General features: G+C 37.2%; 1 protein-coding gene across 1 annotated transcript in view; it reads right to left on the reverse strand.

Moving 5' to 3' along the window:
* Window positions 1-20,654, reverse strand: part of IL1RAPL1 (interleukin 1 receptor accessory protein like 1) — a 694,687-nt gene that overhangs the window by 17,413 nt on the left and 656,620 nt on the right. Inside the window, exons 7-8 of the mRNA XM_017728403.1 lie at window positions 10,889-11,021; window positions 8,779-8,924 (exon numbers count right to left, since the gene is read on the reverse strand). Coding sequence (XP_017583892.1) covers window positions 8,779-8,924; window positions 10,889-11,021 — 279 coding nt within the window. The remainder of the gene's footprint in view (window positions 1-8,778; window positions 8,925-10,888; window positions 11,022-20,654) is intronic.

Here is a 20,654-nt window from a genome sequence, read left to right on the forward strand (position 1 = left end):
CTTTCTTAAACATGTTTGTTTGCAAAGGAAGTTTCATGGTCTATTGATCTAACAGAGCCAGCTTGTATTTTCCTCTGTGCTGGACAGCATCTATCAGCACAAGTTCACTCTGTGTCTTGGGTGCTATTTGTCAGGGTTCAGAGGCAGAGAGGGGCAGTGATTAGCCCAGCAGATCGCTGCATCCTTACACCCAGCCCATGAGGTGCGTGAGCTAGCCCCAAAGTGCTGGAAGTGGGGCAGCCACATCCATGCAGCACCGTGGAAGGCAGGAGGGATTGGCCTGGGCACAGTGTCGCAGAAGGTTGATTGTTTCCAGGCCTTGAGTTTGTGTTTCTGCAGGATGCTAAACTGTGCCCTAAGGGGTCACTGGCTGGCTCTTAGCTGCCTCAGGGATTTTAGGAGGTGTTCCTCTGTGTTGAGCTGAACTGAAGGTGCAAGAAGCAGAAGGCCTCCACTGTTGGCCCCTTAGGTGACTGAAGCCATTTCCCATTTCTGTGCCTTGGTTTTCCCAATGTGAACTGAGGAAGGTGCTCTGGCTCTTCCCTAGGAGAGGTTACTCCTGAAAGGTGCTCTGTGAGTGCCAAGGGTGCTGGTGATGTGTGTGCCAACAGTTTGAACAATGATGTAGTGACTGTTAAAGCCAAGCTAAAGAGTAGCAGCAAGGTTACAGCCCATGGTTACCTTCATAATAATATTTTTTTCTGCTGCTTTATTCTGCCTTTTACAGTGAGATTTGAGCACAGTTGCTGCAGCAGGCATTACCCTCCCTTTGAAGTGTGATCTGTTTTTCCTGCAAAAATTCGTTTCCTTTAGTGGCTACATACTAAAAAGATTCAATTTCAGCACAATTCCGCATCAGAAGCAAGACATGAGAAGTGCAAACCTTTTAAAATCTATTTAGCCCCTGTGTTGTGTTGCTCAAATTACAGACCTGGCCCTCCTTAAGGAGCTGAGACTGAATGTAAAAAATACTTGAGGAAAATTACTTGGCTAACCCTTAGGGGGACAGGCATTCTGTTAAACACAACAAACGAGCAAGTGCCAGAGAGTTACATCCAGAAGCACAGCAATCATTTAGTTACAGGCAATTAACAAGAGTCTTCCACTAGTACAGGAGCAGTTCTACTCCAAGGAAAACACATTGATTTCTGCAGCAGTACTAGATTGGTTTCTGAATAAATAGCTTCAATTTAAAATAAGATTTGTTACAAGCATTTTGACCAATGGCTACAATTTTTTTCCTTATCAGGAGGCTTTGGCCAAGCAGCTCAGTGAAAGAGACAGCTAATTAAAAGAAGGCATGTGTCCTCTCCAAATATCTAGGACAATATGGCTGGTAATAAATACACTGATTTTATACCTTTTCCTTCCTAATTACTGGGCACATTTGTAGGATATATCTTTAATCTTCACCTGGCTCTAATATTTGATAAACTTCCTTTCACTGTGTCATACAGGTAATTCACTTATCAGAGCTGAAGTTGTAAGAAGAAAGTAAATAAAAGTGTTCTGTCAAAGATTCTTATCTTTTAACTCATATGACATGCTTCAGGGGCTTTACATTTAATGATCTGGAAAAATTTAATATTAATTTTATTCATTATTTAGCCCTCATACAGCTGAGCTACTAAGAAAAATAATTATATTTCAAACACTCTTTTTTCATGATTTATAACTCTTTGAGCAGATGTGATTTATAGCTGTGTATTCAGTTTCTGAGCCTTTTTCAAAATCCAGTTACAGTCTAATTTTGCAATCACTTACGCAGAATGCTCAACTTCATGGAGTATAAGTAATCCCTCTGAAGTCAACAGGACGATTCACAGAGCTTCAGGTTAGCACATAAATAAATCTTTGCAACTTTGTGGCCTAAACTGATTTCCATTCTCTGCCTGTCTTGGATGATTTAACTCACAAAGAGATAGGGTTTGGTTAGAGGCTGTTCTCAGTTTATTTAGGTATACTTTCACAGACTTCAATTATTAAAGGAACCATAAAGATAATGAATATAATTTTGAAGGAGAGCAGGGACTGATGTGTTAACAACATGCAGGTTTGGTTATGAATGGGTGTGTTTCTTCTAGAGGAAGAAGGAAGCTTGCTAACACAGGAACACTTGTCTGAGTCTCATTTCATAAAGAGTAGGCAGAATTTAAGTTAGCAACAAAGAAACCCGTATTCACAGTTTTAAAATGAAAAAGTATGGGTTGTTTTCTATTTTCTTTTCTTTTTTTCTTTCTTTTTTTTTTTTTTTTACCTGCTTAGTAGAGTATTTGTTATGGCATGGCTGTAAAACAAATTATCTTCTGGAAGTGTAGCATATGGAACCATGGCTGTATACAGCATATGCATATCCAATGCACATATGTATAAAATCTATTCTCTTTTTAGGGTTTCTTTTTCTTTATTTTTAGGATTTTTGTTTGTTTCAATTGCTGAACAAAATCTGGTTGTGCTAGATGGATATGTGTGAATATCCTACATGGATATCCTATATGGACACTGCTGTGAATAATTACTGATTGATACTGTAGGAGAATAGTACTTCTGATAGCAGTAGAAGCGGATTTGGGCTACTTATTAGCTTGATTATGAAATAATTTCTTAGCACAAAGTATAGGCTTTCTGCCAGTGTGGGCCACGTGTGCCCATGGATGTCTGCAGAGTTGACGGAAGGTGGCTAAGTTTAGTTAGGGTTTTCAATATGGTTTTCAGTGCAGCAGTTTCATTTTATTTATTAGAACTGTTGAGACCTGGCTGTCTTTGTTTATTTTTTGTATCAATAAATAATATATATTCCTGATTCCCTTATGAAAAAGAATTAGTCAGGTTGGGGATTATATATACATAAGCATGTACGTGTGCAAATGCAAGACAGCGATCCTGTTAATCTATTCATTAGTATGGCAGGAAACATATTTGAGCCTTGGTGCTGTTGGATTTCCAGTGTTATTAGAAGAGAGATAGTAAATTATTATAATAGAAGTATATTCTTATCAATGAGATTTTTATTTCTGCTGAGAAGTACAGGATACCTGTTCCAGTAGAAGAGTAATTACACTGACTATCTCCAACAGTATGTTAGCTCAAAAGAGGATAAAGTTGGAAAAATATAGATGCTGCAATGTTACTGAAGCTTGCTACATTTAAATACATAACAATGCATTTTAAAGGCAGTTTATGATAAATATTGAAGGAAAAAAGTGTCATGGTGTGGAACTGCAGTAATCTTTGGTTATCTTCCCCAAATTAATGAATTGGGCATGACCTGAAGCCTTCCTGAGTAGGAGAGCTTCTATTTGTTAATCAGAAATCAGACAAGCCCACACTATTACTCCATTTAGATCTTCTGAAAGAAATGAATGTAAGAGGCAATGGGAGGTACTAAAAATGTGGGGGAAAAAAATTGAGTACCGAGTTCCAAGGATGTAAGATCATAAAACATACTGTTTACATTTTTTTTTTCTGAGGATAGCGTTAATGAATAATTTAGCTATGCAAGGATTATAGGAACAATTTGTGGCATTTTATTTTGAAATATTTTTGTCCTTGCCAATGCAGTTTAGACTTGCACTTAGACATTACATAAAAAGAAGAACTGTGATAAAAGTGGTGCAAAAGTTGTTTTAAAAAGCAATCCATTAAAGAAACCAACTAGTTTGACACATTGTCAAAACTAAGATTTGTCAGAGGAAAGCTAGATTTAGGAACATGCTGAGTAATCTTAAAAAAAATTTTCACTGGAGGTATCTTAGTCCAATTTTCTAAAGGACGAGTAAAACCTTACTGATTAAAAGAATGGTCTTATGAAGAGTTTCATTCAGGCAGAGGTCTTTAGAATTCTATTCCTTGACTGATTTTAGATGAGGTTAAGTGTTAAAGGACAGTCACTGTTAGTTGGGTTTGGGACAAGAAGGGAGCTGATATTTGACTTTTGGCCCTGTGTCATGAACCTCTTGGGAGAATGAACCTTTGCACTGCCGAGCACAGTGACAACTTGAAGACCTCTTCAATGGCCATAGGTGAAAAAAAAAAAAAATTCCATCAAATCCAATCCAATTTCAATTCCAATTCCAACTCTACAACTTGATGAGGATCTTAGAAAAGCTTTCTCTGCAGCACAGAATAAAAACCGAATGCTTTATACAGTGGAAGATAGACTCGTGTAATATCTGAACTGACCAAGTGGGTCGGAGTTCTTCAACAGTTTTGCTTCCATTGAAACTCAGAGGTTCACTGCAATGAACAAGTACTTAGGTCCAATTACCAGAAGCTGAAATATAACTTACTGCTCTCATATTTCACAGGATGAGTTTCCTTTCAGAAATTTCAGAAGCATTGTGAAGGTTTTTGGTAAAGGGAGATATAACACCTGGAGTTTCTTTGCAGAGGTTAGAAAAGAACTAGTTTCTTTTCTCTTTTAAGTCTTAATTGTCACTCATCACTACCAGTGTGTGAAATTGTGTTTCACTGTGTGAAATTGTGTCCAACTGACTGAAAATGCATATAACACATTCAAGTCTGTAAGTAACAAACCAGATTCACACTATTATGTCAATGTCATTGCAATTTAAGGTGCTTGTCTGCAATTCTATGACCATCAATAACCATATGAAGATAATTTGGTTTAATAAGCATATGAAGATAATTCTATTCAGAATTTGCTATTAGTTTGTACAGGAAATATTAATATGATGTTTATGCATTAAGAAATGATGAGTTTAAAATATGGTAATTTTCCTCAAGATGCATTCCATCTAGGAAATATTATCTTGAATATTTTTCAAACATATATTTTCATGGGCATTTCAAACAGACTCTTTCTCTAACCAATTTACTTCAGTGAAAATACATATTTTTTTTCCTGACAGAAGAAAAACTCCAAACTTGTTTTGACTATCCCTCATTAAGTTATAGTCAACAAGATTCATATATGCTCACTGAGAACACCGATGACAGAGGAAAACAAACCAAAACCATAAAAGAGCCCCAGAGTAGGAAATTAGAGGATAATACTGTGTAGATGACAATGGAAAAAAGGGAAGTAAATAGTTTGAAAAAATGCATGAAAGCATATTACCTTAGTTCTGGTGTCTGTCCCAGGAAAAATACCAGTATATTATTAATGTTTTAAAATAATATCAATACCACTTAAAGAATAATGCCAGGATAGAATTTGAGATTATTTTTGCTGTGGAGTTCTACTTGCAGACATGCAGAGAAGCCTTTCAAAAAAATAATCACATAATTAGATAATAACCTGTATTTACAACACAATCTATTATTAAATGAGATTATGAAGACTTTGATCCTGCATGGAAGTCATACTTGTCAATACATAACATTGCAGAAGAGCATACTTTTTCCCTATGCATTGCATTTTTTTCTCCTACATTGATAGACTATAATCTTGTCTTTAATTGAAAAAATTATGAAAAAAATAGAATTATAGTCTGTGATCCACCTCTTATATAATCTGCAATCTCTGCTCTGTCATTAATAAATTTCTGCTTAGCTGCTGTCAGTACCACTCTCAGAATTAATTTCTAGAAGGTTCTTCTACCTGGCTGAAGATTAACCTGTAACTGCTATAGATGATTGATGGCACCTATCACCAGTAAGTAACAAAATCAACCTTAGATTATAACAAGTAGGTTTTTTTCCCATACAAAAGAGAAAATAAGTTGATTATTGTAAAGGTGATAGGGATATGGTCAGAAGGTGGAGGAAAGGGATGAAAGTTAAATCTTCTGGGTTCTGATTACTCTCTTTTTCCAATCTTTTTGGATAAATTTTGTTGGAATGAATGACAAAAGGAAACAGCATTGGCAATGTCGTGCTTAAGATACTCTACTGCCTTTAGCTTCGAGTTAAATGCTCCCTGTGCACAGCATCTGTGGAAATTTAGGATTCCAGAAATGGTTAGCTGGAAGCAGAAAAACATAGATCATAGGTTTTCTCCACTGGTGTCAAAAAATAAAGAAGCTCAGGAGAAAATAAGGGCTGGGCTCCCTGAGATACTGAGCACTGGTGTTTGCACTAGAGGGAGGTACCAGGAGCCTCAGCTTTTCCCAGTGCTGGTTGCTGAAATTAGGTTCACTTTTCCTGCACAAGTGTTGTTGGAGTCCAGGGGCACTGTGTTCTGCTCCCCTCCTGGAAGTTCATTTCAGGAAAGGAGAGGCTCTGGCTTTCCATTCCAATGTCATGTCAGGGGAAGAGCAGAAGCCCCCTTATCCCTGGCTGAATGTGCCAGGCTCTGGTTTGGGCAGGGACCACCCTCAGATGGACCCTGCTTGGGGTTTCTGTGAGGTGAGTGTGTGTCCTTGTTGGGCTGGCCAGTGGAAATATTAAGGACGATGCATCCAGGCTTTTTCTGATGATTTAGACTGTTGACTTCTTGCCCTTTCAGGGCCTGTGTAATTATAGGTATGTCTGAAATCTCCCCCTGGACTTTTAAATGTACAGAGACTCTACTGAGCTGGGCGAAGCAGCAGTTGCAATGGTGTTTGAAAGGCTCAAACTTTGTACCTGAATCCCCACTGCAGCGTTTAGCCCTAAATACCTCTTTTTCCAGGAACTCTATTTGTTCAGCAGCAGAGATTTCTGCTCTTCTGTCCCTTCTGATCCTGGTGATAATGTTCCACATAGGAAGTTTAAGAAGGATTATAATTTCTTTTTCAGGTATGCAGTGAACATTCCAGATTCAGCATTTTTGTATTCTTATACTGCTGGGAAAAAAGATCACTAACTAAAAAACCAGCCAAAACTAATACGTCTGAAAATGTCTTGGTGTTCGGGAAGCAAATTTACCTAATTTTTAGGTCTCAATTGTTCTAAGTCAGCCAAATAATCAGAAATTAATAAACAGCTAACTCATTTCTAGCAGAGACAAAATGTGGACTAAACAAGGAAACCTAAACCGAAAGGTTGTCATGGTGATATACAAGAGACTAAACAAGCAGTGCAAAACTCCTCTTCCTAGGAGACCTGAGAAACTAGCTCAAATTTTTATCTGTCATGCTTAATTTATCATTTCACTGAAACAGTTGTCAACATGCAAAATGTGTAGAAGGCTTGTATCTGGTACCTTTTGTCTTTCGAGGGCACAACAGATTTTGCTTCTAGATCTATTTCAGATTCAGCCTTACTTAAAGAGGAAAAAAATATTTTTGGGAGCTTTTCTGCTCTTTTTGTCCTTTTACTATTTATAAGGGCAATTAAATATTGAGATTACTCCCTCTTAAGCATGTCATCATGAGGCCACATACTGTGGTATGTTTCACTTACTGAGTTCTTTAAGAAAGGAAGCAAGGAAAGTAGATTCTTGCAAAATTCATGCATGCACAAAGTTAGATTAGTTAGAAATCTGGTGGTCACAGAACAGAGAAGACTTATGTGTTTTCATTCTTGGAGGTACTGCTTGTGTGGAAGATAAAATAAGGACTCATCATCAGCATGTGACTTAATAGATGCCAGTTAGTTAAATATTTGTTTTAAAGTAATTTAAGTTTTAAAATTCTTTCTTTTCGGTGTTCCATCAAGAAATTTGATTATTAAGAACAAACTGTTGGATTTCAGTGGCTTTTTGGGTTAAGCTCTTGCTCTGAGTTCAAATGTCTCTGAACTAGAGTATATAACTACTAGCTGATATATAGTTGAGGTTCAATTACTTAATGTTAATTTCTCATCTCAGTAAATTCAAGAAAATAGGACAAATGCTAGTCTAAGCAGAACATCTGGTAATTCACATCTGCATCTTTTAAGAAGCAATGACAAGAGCTCAAAAAAATGGCTACAAATTAAGTTCTATTAAAATAATTGGAGGTACCCAACAATATGTTTAAATGAATTTATCACAATATCTTGATTTATGTTTTCCTTCTAAGCTTAGACAGACTTTGCATGCTACAAAACTAAATTTAGGGAAGATATCACTGCTTTGATATAAATTGGGATGCCACAAGTACTTCAGCACCCCAGTAAGATCCTGGTTTGCTCACCTTTACAAACAGTCTAAAAAAAACACAGTAATGACAGCAAAGTGCAGACTCTGCTGCTGCTTATTCTTTGCCCTCAAGCCAACGGGAAGCTGCATGAGGGTGGGGAGTGTCAATCCCAGGTATGTGGAGGACCCCCTGGAAGGTAAAGTGGGCAAAGAGGGTCTGGGAGCTTTGATTTGCAGGCAGTTCTCCATCTCCCTGTAATCATCTCTGCAGGAGATGGCTGTGGCCATTAGGCAGGCTGGAATCATGGGATGTGAGTGGTGAGGGGAAACAGGAAGGTTCTCAGAAGTTTCTGTCATGGTGTTTCACTTCAGAAATGTTGATGTTAAACAAAAGTGTTAGAAGGAAAATATCCACAGTCAGGCTATGCAGGAGCCCCCCTGGCATGGGGTTTAGGTGATAGAAGTGGAATGGGATATTTTTTGTTTTCCTAAAATTTGATTTTATTTCTTACAGAAAATTATTACAGTTGTATCACCTGTGGTTTCCTACTATTTTTTTCTCTATTGAGCCTTTACTAATTTTAAAGTTAATGAATTATTAAATGCATCTTTTATAGAGATATAATTAAAAGGCGTTACTGTATTTTTTCCAGTGGCAGCAATAATTAGCGACATCCTTTCTCTTTTATTTTGCAAGTCGTACAAATTCCTGGGGAAAAATAATCATTGACTAGTAATTTGGAAGCCAAAATTCATGCTTGCATCTGAGGGAATCTCTACAAACTGACCACCCCTACATTTCACCCTTTCATGGAGAAAAGCTGCATATTTACCCCTTTTATGTAGAAGAATACTGGCATGCCGGCGTCCATTGCCATTCTCGACGTAGCAGGAATAATTCCCCAGGTCTGCCTCTTCGACTGAGTCAAGAATCAATGAGATGGAAACCTCCTGTTCCCCGAGATGTTCCTTGAGAACCCTGAGGAAAAAAACCAACCATCACTGCTGTTCTGCTTGTACCACAGTGAAGCTTTAGATAATCATGACATAATAATGCTACTTACAACTCACGACTCTCTGGCTTCAAATTTGGCTATGGTTTGATGAAATCTTAATTTAATTATAACATGCCCTTTTCTTCCTCACTTCTAATGAGGAGGTTTGGCTTTGTAAATGTTAATGAGAGCTGCAGTTCATTGTCTTCTTTAAGCAGAATGATATGCACATGGATAATGTATCATTGCACACTTTGATGGTGACCCTGATCCATGAAGTCTTGGAATGGTAGAGGAGAGAATATCGAAAACAGTTATTCTGGGCGTTTAGAGTCACACCACAAGTCTGGGCCAAACACAATATTTGTGCTTTTTCTGAGGGTCTACAACACTCTACTCAGAAATAATATATTCATGCCATGGTCTGAGAGATAATTTCTAGAATGCCTTATAAAATTTGATCATGTTTTATCAAACAGTAGGAAGAACTGGTACACCAGGTGCCGCTTGCTTATACAGATTATAAATAAAAGGTGCCACCTGTCTTCCCATTACTTTCTTTCCCTCTTAGCAAGACCATCAGTGGTTTCAGGAACTCAGGAAAGCAAATGACAAATTATTCCAGGCTGTTCCCTCTTGTCACACCTGACAAAAGAAGTGGAAACGAGCTTTTCTGCTCCTCCCTCCACAAAACAAGAAAGTTGTACCAGGGCCATCAGATAGCCAAGCCACTTGCTGAAGGACTTAGGAAAGGTTTCAGCACAAAATGTAGCTGATCTTATTGTCATGTGCCATTTAGTGTATTGATCTTGACTTTTATACAATAAACTTAAAGTACACTGGGGTGCAATACACTTCCTTTTTGCCTGTATCTGGGGATGATGACCTTGAAAATCTCTGTGGTCTTCTTGATTTTGTAATTGTATTGCGCATAACTTCTTTTTCTTGGGTTTTATTCCTCTATCTCTCATTTTCATTACAATTATTATTAATAATATGTTTACTATTATAATTAGTATTACAATCTCTTATTTTGTCTCAATTATTAAACTGTTCTTACCTCAACCCACAAGTTTCACTTTTATTCTGGTACTTCTCCCCACCTGAGAGTGAGTGAGTGGCTGTGTGGAACTTAGTTGCTGGCTGAGGGTAAACCATGGCATGCACACTTAATTTGCCTGAATTTCTGAGTTTGAATTTCTGAGTCTGAATTTCTATGATACATAGAAACAGTGATATACACACATACAGAGTTATAAATGAAAAAGGAATCTCTTCAGATCCAAGCAGATACTTCATATTGGATAGGATTTAGTATGCTATCTCAAGCATGTAATTCTCAATAAGAAACCACTTTTGTCCTTAATTTCCAAATGAGGCAGCACTTTTAGGAGCAGAAGTACACGGCGTGAATTGCCAGATCCTCTCCAAAACAAGTATTTCAGCAGATAGAAGCAGCCCACATAACAGGATGCTTGGCTCTCACAGGCCAGATAACATCCTAGGAAACTCAGATTTTTTTCATGAAGAAATCAAAACATTCTAAAAGGGAAGTCAGACTTCAGCATTTATTTAAGGCTTCATGTTTGAAAATACTTTTTTGAGCTGTTTTTCTCAAGATGTTTATTTTTTCTTTATTTTGTCTTACTAAGTCTATTAATGGTTGTTTTTGTAGATCACCACATTTTGAAAAGGTTACTACATAAATTCCAGCTGGTCAACACTACAGCTCTTTCTGGGCAGCTATTCTGCTTTTGCAAGTCTCTAACATCAGATTTGGCTGAGAAGGGCATTTTTCTGTTCTCTACTGGTGGAGTCAAAAAGGTAAAGCATGGATGTTGCAAAAACAGAGATCAGACCCAAAGTGCTCCTCAGTTAGTCTGTGATAAAAATTATTACATTAAATATAAAAAAAATGGAGAAAAAAAAAAAAAGCCTTTTCTTTTACCTAATGTCACTTTCCCAGACTCGACTGTCATCCAAATCTTCAATAAACTTCTCCCCTTTCATCCAGTAGATTAAAGGACTGACGTCTCCACTATATCCAAAAAAAGCTCGGCAGGTTAGATTAGCAGAACCACCTGTTGCAAAGAATGTAAGAAAATATGTTTATTTCAAATTTAAAATCAGTTGCTTTTTAAAAACCAAAATATTCATAGAGCTCCTTGATTTCCAGCTGCTCTTGAAAGTTTCCAAGAGTATCTGCTTGTCTTAACACTAGGTTCAATACATTTTCTGAAAATAAATCCAATAAAAATGAAATAAAATTATAGGTAAAAACAGGATTTTTTTTTTTCAATAAGTTTTCTGTTTGGTAAGGAAATCAGAGACTATTTCAAAAGGAGATAATTTTACAAAATATTTCCATATTTTCTCTGAAAAAGATAAAAGTTAGGTAAAATAGACATGCAATTACACCTGTGTTAGTTTGGCCTTGCAATGGTTTCTGCAAAGAGACTGGTATTCCTGTAGAGTTCCATTCCCAAGGGATATCTGGCAGAAACGTGTGCTCTTTGCTAAACTACTTTAGCAGGGAAGTTTTAAACACTGACACTTGAAAAAAAGCACATGAGAACTAATTCTGAACATTGTAAGCCATAAGAATGGGAAGAGCCATTAGCAGAACATGCAGCAAGGAGCAGAAATTTCATATGTAGGTACTGCATTACTTATTTAATCATTATAATGAGGATTTAAAAACCTAATATTCCTTTGATTATTTTCATTTCTGAATCTTACATTGTGTTTGTACCTCTTGGCTTTGGGCTTTCATCTTGAGCACGTACAGGGATCAAAATGGCACCTTGCATACATTTTGTGTGTTGGTAAGACTGGATAAAGCAACAGGACAGGCACAGAGCTAAAGATCTCCCACTCACTGCTGTAAAGAGATTTGTTTCAACATGCACCAACTCTTCTAAACTGCCATGTGCATTCCTATAGTGGATAATTACACAGTGACTTAAGGAAGGTTGGGATTTAAGGTCTTTTCACTCCTGAAGAGAGTATATTCATGGAGTTTATTTTACTGCTGAGACTAAACTCATATTTTATTTACACTTTCAATCTTTTGATTTTTGGACTTAAAAGCTGACTGACCAAAATTCCTGGACAAAAAATAAGAAAAAAACATTGTTAGCACTACTTCATCTCTACCAAGATGCCATAAATCCATCTGGGTTCAATGAATTTCCTCAGAAATACACTGTTTTGGGGCAGGACCTGGTCCGTCTCAAACATATGATATTCCAACATCTTATTTATTTTTAGCATGGAAACAAATGCAGAATTCTGTGTAACAAGAAGATGAATAATTATTAAATAAATGCCTTATTTATCTAAAATGATTTATCGTCTTCTGTAAAGGTATCTGACTCCCCTGTCTGGCTTGAAGCCTCAAATTCATGCCATGAAAGGTGTGGAATCAAATGTTTGTGTTCAAAATGTGCAGCATCAAGCCAAGTACCTTCTCTGCTACTTTCACAATCTTTTTTGGAGCTTTAGGATCTCATTTCCTTTTAGTCATTTCAGGAAGGTTTGGTTGCTGCCAGATTTTTGCAAGCAATGCCTGCTAAGGAGACAGGAGTATCCCAGTACTTGAAAGTAGGATGGAGAGAAGGGCCTCATTCATAATCAAAAAGTATGAAATGGAATCTCTGAATAATGAGAAATTTTAATAATCTCACATATTCTACAGCAAAGTTGCCAAATGTAAAATGAATATCTTCAATGAGAGGGCAAAAAGTCTCTTTCTAAAGACAAGCATAGCTCCTGTTTTCACACCCCAGGGAGTGATAGTCAGGACAGCTCCCCAGCAACTCAATTTCTCAATCTCTTCACAGCTCAAAAAGTGCCATTTAGAATCACTGGGGGAAAGATTTTTGCAATCTTGAAGCCATTTTCAGGGATTGAGAGGAGCATCGGGACACCACTTAATGTGGGTCAAGTTCATGAAAACCTGTAATGGAATGTGATAAATTTCTTGGTTCCTTGCCCAGGACATGCAAACCTGGTTTCTTAGAGCAGTTGCATTGCAGATATATACCAAGTGGAGGGGGGAGGGTTTGGTTGGTTTTTGTTTTGGGGTTTGCTTTTTTTTTGGTTTTGCATCATAATTATGATACTTGAACTTGTGAAAATATAAAACCTTAAAGGATTATGAATGTCTTGGCCACAGTGGAATCTGTTCACTCTTGAAATGGGAGAAGGTACCTCATGTAAAGCTCATGTAAAGCCAAAACAGGCTCCTGTGATAATTGGACCTGTGGCATTATCTACCAGACTTAGAGGGAAGAGTTCTACCTAATGCATCACTGCCACTTTTTGGGCTTTTTCCAGAGCTTTCCTACCAAGCCAAGGCCCTGTCAAAACTTTATAGCTTTTAAGAGCTGGCAAGATCACAGCTAGAGAAACTGTACCTTCTGGCTAACTTATCCATGATTCACAGAGATTAGACACCACAGGTGCTGAACCTTCAAAGCTCTCCAGGTTCCTGCAGCTAACAGGTACCCCATGAGAGATGATTTTTGCTCTGAGTGGGCTTCTGAGCCTTTTACAGATGAATATTATGAGCATAAATTTGTTCTTTAAAAATAAACATCTTCTGTTAAGGGCAAAAACTGTAAAAAAAAAAAAAAAGAGTTTGTAATCTTAAGGCTGTTTTCCTTATTACATTCTTAAAGAAGTTTTCCCCCTCAATAAAGCATGCAAACATATCTTTAAGCATAGAATCTGAAGTTTCCATTCAACATGAAATAGTTGCAACTGAGAAATAAATTAGGAAGAATGTAACGCCACTTAGTAGTGCTGTGTTGATTGCAGTTACTCAGTGAAGGCCATTAGCATGCTGGGGCTTCAGCTATAAATTACCTGCACTGTCTGTCTTGACCAAACCTCACAATAAGCCAGTGGGAAGTTCATTAGCTGGCCATCAAGGAAGATTCAGTGATCAGTTAATGACCAACTGTGACCATTAATACGGGGGTCTGGTACTCCAGAGCTCACAGCTCCTTGCAGAGGGCACAGTGCTCCCTTGGTGAAGAGGCTCCCAGCTGCAGGCACATGTAAATAAAGGCTGACTGAAGTGCAGTGTTATGAATGGACAGAGTATTTTGGGAGCACAGGTTGATCTCTACTCCAGAGCTGCTGTCATGACAGCGAGTGAGTGTGTGCTGTAGGAGGGGCCACATTTTTCCCTAGAAGTGCACCTCTGAAGTGCATGGACAATCTGCTTTTAAAAGCCTCAGATTTGTAGAAAACATACAACATATAATAAATATTAGAGCTGCTTTGTTTCATCTTTAAGCTAAGGTATAAACAACCCAGCAATCAATTAATAGAAATCCCTCATGGTTAACCTTAGGCAACTGTTTGTCTCCATGTGTTTTCTGTACCGCAAAAAAGTAGAGAAGAGATCTGAAAGTCATAGAAGTTTCATGAATGGATATATAATGATTTCTATGCCATCAGTTTAAATTTTTCTGTAACTGCTGGATTACTACAGTTTACAGACTATTTTTAAAGGATTTTAATTTCATGTTTTAAATTTACTAAATGTTTGCAATTAAATTACTGGGGAAATTAATCTATTTCTGGCCCTTTGCTGCAAGATGTAAATTCAAGTTAATTCCTGGGCAAACTGCTTTGTTTTGGTTTGGGTTTGTTTGTTGTGGTCTTTTGTTTTGTTTTGTATTTTTTGGATGGACCCTGGAAAAGTCCAAAGGCATCAGAATAGAATTATTAAATTAAACTTATAGTCTTGCTATTTTTATTGGCATCCCCTCAAAAAAAACCCCAAGAAAATCAAAACTTCCTAAAGAAAGGATGAAGAGAAAAATAACACTTGATTTGTCAGTATAATTATAAATTTTTTAACTCTGAAATAATGCAATAAAGATATGTAAGAGAACATGTAACAAGTAAATTCAACTGCATTTTTCTTCATCTCCTTATTTCTGAAGATGAATATGCTCTTACAGTATTGAGCTTAAGTTTGCAAAAATTGGAATGTATAGCACTACATGTTCCTGCTGCTCATTGTGATAAAGTCACACTGTCAGCTCAAGCCAACTGAGTTCAAAATTAATTAGTCAAAAAGCTCTTTGCCATCCAAACTGAGACCAGTTTTTGTTGAACAGTAAGCTTCCAAGTAGAGCAGAATGCAAGACGGGACCACAACAAGGTGTGCTTCCTTGAAACCATCAAATCCCTTGAGCAGAACAACTCAGATTTTGTGTCCATTTTCACGAATTGTCAACATTTGGGGCGTTTTGCACACTACTGCTATGGGAGCCTTGGCCCAGCAGAGGGCACTGTCTAACTTCAAAACATTATTTAAAAAAAAAGCAAAGTAAATTCCTAGTGTATAAGTTCTAATTAAAAACATAAGCCTGCTAAGAACGTGCTAGCTGTAATTAGAAAATCGTGAATGTTTTGTGGTTGGTGAAATGCCATCTTGTATGGTCAGTCGAAATTCCACTTTCACCATGACTCGTACAAGTTACTGTACAGCACCAGAGCACCTTCCTAACCTTTGATTTGACAGATTCTTCAGTGAAGGGCAACCATTTTTTTTGGCAGCAATTTTAATAATCAGACATGCTCTGCAACCTTTTTTTTAGAAGATCTCTCAAAGACATGTTATGGAAGTATTTGAGAACCATGCTCAACATTTAGTAATACTGAGGGCCAAAAGACTGAAAATGTTAAATGCACTGAAAGGTGGGACTTTCTTTTATTGTGCAGTATAAGCCATTTATACTACTTATGTACAGGAAATACCTAGGCAATACCTACACGCTTACAATCATGCCATTTATTTGTAATGTTAATGTCTCAAAATGAAATTATAAAAGGTCAAGACAGATGCAATCAAAATCTTGCACACAGGAATTAAATACTATTCTTTCCATTCGCATTTGAGAAAAAATACTGTCAAAATATCAGTCTTCCAAGTGGAGGGCTGTGAAAGCTGGTAACTTCCTAGGTGTGACAGATCAGCATTGACAGAAACAAGTCAATGACTCACTTGTTTTGCCAATGTTATCTGACAAGGCCAGTGGGCAGGTGAGTAGAAGCTGCTCTCATTTTCAGAGAAGTCTTGTGTCCTAAAACAATTCAACAGTTCTTGAAATCCTTTATGCAAATGTATTTAAGAAAAAAAAAAACTAAAAACCAAATAAAAATGAGGTACCATATGGTTTTCAGCCATGTGACTTGATCATATGATCATCTACCCTTGATCCGTAAGGATTCTCTTAGAGCAGGATGAACTGGAGAGATTCCTCTGGATTCCTTCCTTGCATACACAAAGCACTACCTACTGCTATCTGCCCTCCAGTTTACATACATATTCTTGCCAAGATACCAAGATCTTTTACTCCCTTACTATATTGTAAATGTCTTGCTGCATGTTTCATATAGTAGGTGAGGACAAAAAAAAAAAAAAGCAAAAAACCAAAGAAACAAAAAAAACCCCCAACAAAACAAAAAAACCCCAAACAAATAATTATTTTCTGAAATATAACTGCAACCTGGGAACTGCAAAATTCTAATCTCATCGCTGAGTAGTAATTTTTTCAGGTTCTTGGCAAGCCATCAGGTCTCGCATCCATACAATTGTGGAGACACAATGTGTAAATTCCCTCTATTGTGAATTCAGTGATATTTACATATCACTGAATGTAAGTTTGTAAGATGTAAGTTTGAGAGGGTTGGGTATAATCATTCCACTAAGTGTTATCATGCAAGCATCATACAAAGTGCTGAATGTGATTACGCAGCTATAGGTCTTCATTTACAGGCCTGGCCATATTTTGCTGTGCTGCAGAGTGGAATTTTGATTGCATTGGAATCTAAAGCACAATTTGAATATGTCCTTCAGGCCACAACTGTGTAGACTTAGAGTACAGAGTACCATTCCTCCACAATAAAAAAACATCAGGAGAAGGTTGTCAAGACCAGAGAGAGATAGTACTTTTTGAACTTTTACTGAATTTGTAAATATCACTATTTAGGGGAGAGGTTAAACAAATCCCTTCCTTCAATTTCTGATTATTTTTTCTTAATTGAAAAGAAAAAAACAAAAGCCTAATTCTTGTTCATTAGATTTTTCTTTGTTCTTTTTACTAAGCAGATAGTCCTCATTCACCATAGAGCTAAACTCATTCACCTGTTCAGGGTTACCCATTACCATATGAAAAGCCCTTTGCCTTCCAGGGCTTACATCTGCCGAATCACAGTTCAGCAGCAGGACACCTAAAGGAGGTGTATGTGTGTTCCTGCTAACAGGTTCCTGCAATCACTCCTAAGATATTGGAGTCTGCAATACTTTATAAGGTGCTGAACTGAAACATACATGGTAAAGTCTAAGACTAACCTATTGATGCCTTTTCCTGGTCTTAAAATCAGGAGTCAAACATGGTTAGAAGGGAAAAAGGGATTTTACCTCGGTATTTATTTTAAGCTTCCTTAGGCGCACACCGCCAGGTCAAATGCACCTCAATTCACAGTGCAAAAGATCTGGTATAACATTATAGGTCTTACTAATTAACATATCTATCAAAGATTCCCCAATGAGAGGCTCAAATGAGCCCCCCTCCCCAAGGAACCTTCCCCTGGATGGTTCTATCTTAGTTTACAGAATGTGTTTGGAGAGGACCTTGGTATCTAGGGCATTTTGATCCCTAGCTACAAAGCTTCTAAAATGTTTAGTCTCCCAGCTTGACAAACAAGTCCAAGAATGTAAGCCAAAAACCACCAAGAATACAGAAGTTGTAAAAAGGTATAAAAGGGGTATAAAAGAAAAGGCAAAAAAATCATCATGGCATCACTTATGAATATTAACAATTTTTAGTGGGCTGATGCATAGCTTGTGAAGGAAAAGAAACCCAAAACCTTTCCGCTTTGAAGGGGCTCTTTCACAGCAGGACTGTCAGAGAGAGAGAGAGAGAGTCACTGAAGAAAGCAACCACCAGAGCAGACTGCAGAAAAAGAAGTGATGTATGGGACTTGGGGTTCAAAATGCCCAGAACATCTCTGAGGTACATAGATTGTCAAACTTGCCCTCATTTCACAAGAGGTAACAAAACCCCTCAACCAATAATCTTGATTTTCCTAACAGCAGGTATCTCCTCTTGATAAATAGTAATGTCAGGCTGATAAATTAGCTGTTCAGCAAGTATTTTTCGCTCCTTCCTCTTCAGAAGTAGAGGCTGGAGTGGGAGAAAACTATCACAAGCATAAAGCAAGTATTGCTAAAGAAAAGGAAAGCCACTGCAATTATTTTAGAGGCTTGATTTAACTTTTACTCTAGAAGCTCATATTTTCTACTTTTTTTTTTAGAAAATGCATTTATAAACACTTTTTTACTGTTCCCTCTCTGTGAGATCATAAGATAATTTGTTTTTAAACAACTTAGCTGTTTTTAGATATAAGTCACAAGAAAATATCCTAGATAACAAAATATCTCCAATTGAAAGAAAAAAAAAAAGAGAAAGAGGGGGCTCTAAATGTCAAACTTCCCATGTTTGTTAGCTCTTACAGACTTGTGTCTTGGGAGCTTTAAATCTGTTCATATCATGCACAGCTCAATATTGTTCAGTGTTTTGTTTCTGGATTCTCTTTAAACCACACTGCCTTTGATTATGCTGTTGTGGTTTTTGCATTTTAGTGATATTACATGGTAAAAAAACAAGCCTTAACTGACAGCTCAAAGTTCCCATTGCACAAAGGAGTCCATAAGGGCTCCCATAAGGGATCATATGGTCTCTTCCTGTGCCTGGAAAGACTCCCCAAGTCACACAGCTGGGGCTGCCACTGCCCCTCAGCAGTCGCTGATCTCCATAAAACCCTCGTGTCTTTAGCTTTGTGAAGTCCTGCTCTGAGTCATACTTTGGAAAACACCTAGAAAAGCAGAGAGGTTTCCTGTTTAAGGCCTTCACATTTCAGAGAGTTTATATTGCAAAAAAAAAAAAAAGAAAAAGTTTCAATGTATGTCTCTCTGGTAAAGAATACTGATAAAAAATGCAATTAAGACCTATAAGCTCCTGGCGTTCTGTAGGTGGCTCTGGGCCTCAAGAAACTACAAAGCTAGAATAGTTTCTTTACTTGTAAGAAAAGACAGTTTCAAGCCATTACAGCTCTCATTACGTATTTCTCCATCCTAAACAGAATCCAGAGCTAAAGCAGCAGCAGGTTCAAAGAGGGACTTCAATGGCTGTCTTGGTCAGAACACTCAGCTGTTGCTGAGGAACTACTTGAATAACTCACAATAGCCACTTTATTTTCTTTTGCTTGTGAAAACTGTAGATATGATTGACTTTTCCTTTTTTTTTTTTTCTTTTTTAACCTGAAGAGTGTTGTTTCAGCAGATGAAAGCGTTCAAAAGTTTTGCTGTTGAGGTTTTTTTTATAGATCCTGTTTTCCTCTTCTTTCTGAACAGAATATAGTGGGTTTTCTTCGGTCTCTTGTGGGTGCTTGTCCATGTCAAAAAACTCTGCTCATAAATCATCACAACCAGTACCTTCTCCCAGTCTCCCTCTCAGGTGCACTGCACAACACTGTACAAAGAATAGCAGATGATGTTCTGGATTCTAGAAAATGATAAATAACATACTTATTTTCTCAAACTTCACAAACAACTTCATATGTCAGATCACACTTAAATGTAAATATCAACAGTCTTAAGGAACAGACATCAATTCAGGTTAAATACAAAATCAACTTCTTGTGGCTCTTTCAGCTCCTAACTGTTCATCCAGTTGATATCTTTGGACACAGAATTTAAGGAAGGGCATTGGAAAATGTTTTTTTACTGGAATGCCTCATAATAGCTGCTCTTTAACTGCTTTGGAAAGAGGGACTGCAGTGTTTGTACCATCATTAGGTAATTTGAGTGCATACATCCAATTCTCAGCTTTGGAGTCACGCATATATATTAAATAATAAGTTGTGGGTTTATTTTCCATTGGTCAGCCTGACTACTCTTTTCCTCTCTTTTCTCTTTCTTCATAAGCAAGTCTACCATGGACTGAGTAGGCTACAGGAAATTATTTGTGCAGGGAGGTATTCTGAAAAATGCTGTAGAGATAGGCTGCATATGGGAGATTAAAAAAAAGAATAAATTAGAGCCTTTGAAAGTAGCATGCACAGTGTCACCTACACCTGGGTTCATGCTAAGGAAACTGAGACTCCAACTTACAAACAGAAAATAATTAAACACTGTCATTCTCTGGTGGTCTTTCTCTTCAGCACACACTTGAAACACTAGCAGTTCTAAGATTTTAATGAATTAATCTGCTCTGTCAGATCAGATTATATGATGGAAAATGTCATTTAGAAAAGATCCAGACCAGTTTAGCAAATATTTGAATGGGGAAAACTACTGCTCCCATGAAGCACTGTGGCACAACAGGATAAATACAACTGAAATAAACCACATCTATTATGTAAATCAAAATACTTCAGTTTGGTTCTAAAATATATGACACCACTAGTCTGTTCAAATTTTCACCAGGAAAGCCATTAAGAACCACTGAAAATTGGAGCCCTGATGAACTGAACCTACTGATTATGAATAAAACAGATAAATAAAATCAACACCAACTTTCAGTTTTACTGCAGTAGAGCCTCTGATGCTAGAAAGGGATTTTATATTTATTCATACTAGGTTTTTCTACATGAACAAAAAGATGAAAAAGAGTGATTTATATATA

This window comes from Corvus brachyrhynchos, unplaced genomic scaffold, assembly GCF_000691975.1.
Source record: "Corvus brachyrhynchos isolate BGI_N302 unplaced genomic scaffold, ASM69197v1 scaffold11, whole genome shotgun sequence".
NCBI lineage: Eukaryota > Metazoa > Chordata > Aves > Passeriformes > Corvidae > Corvus > Corvus brachyrhynchos.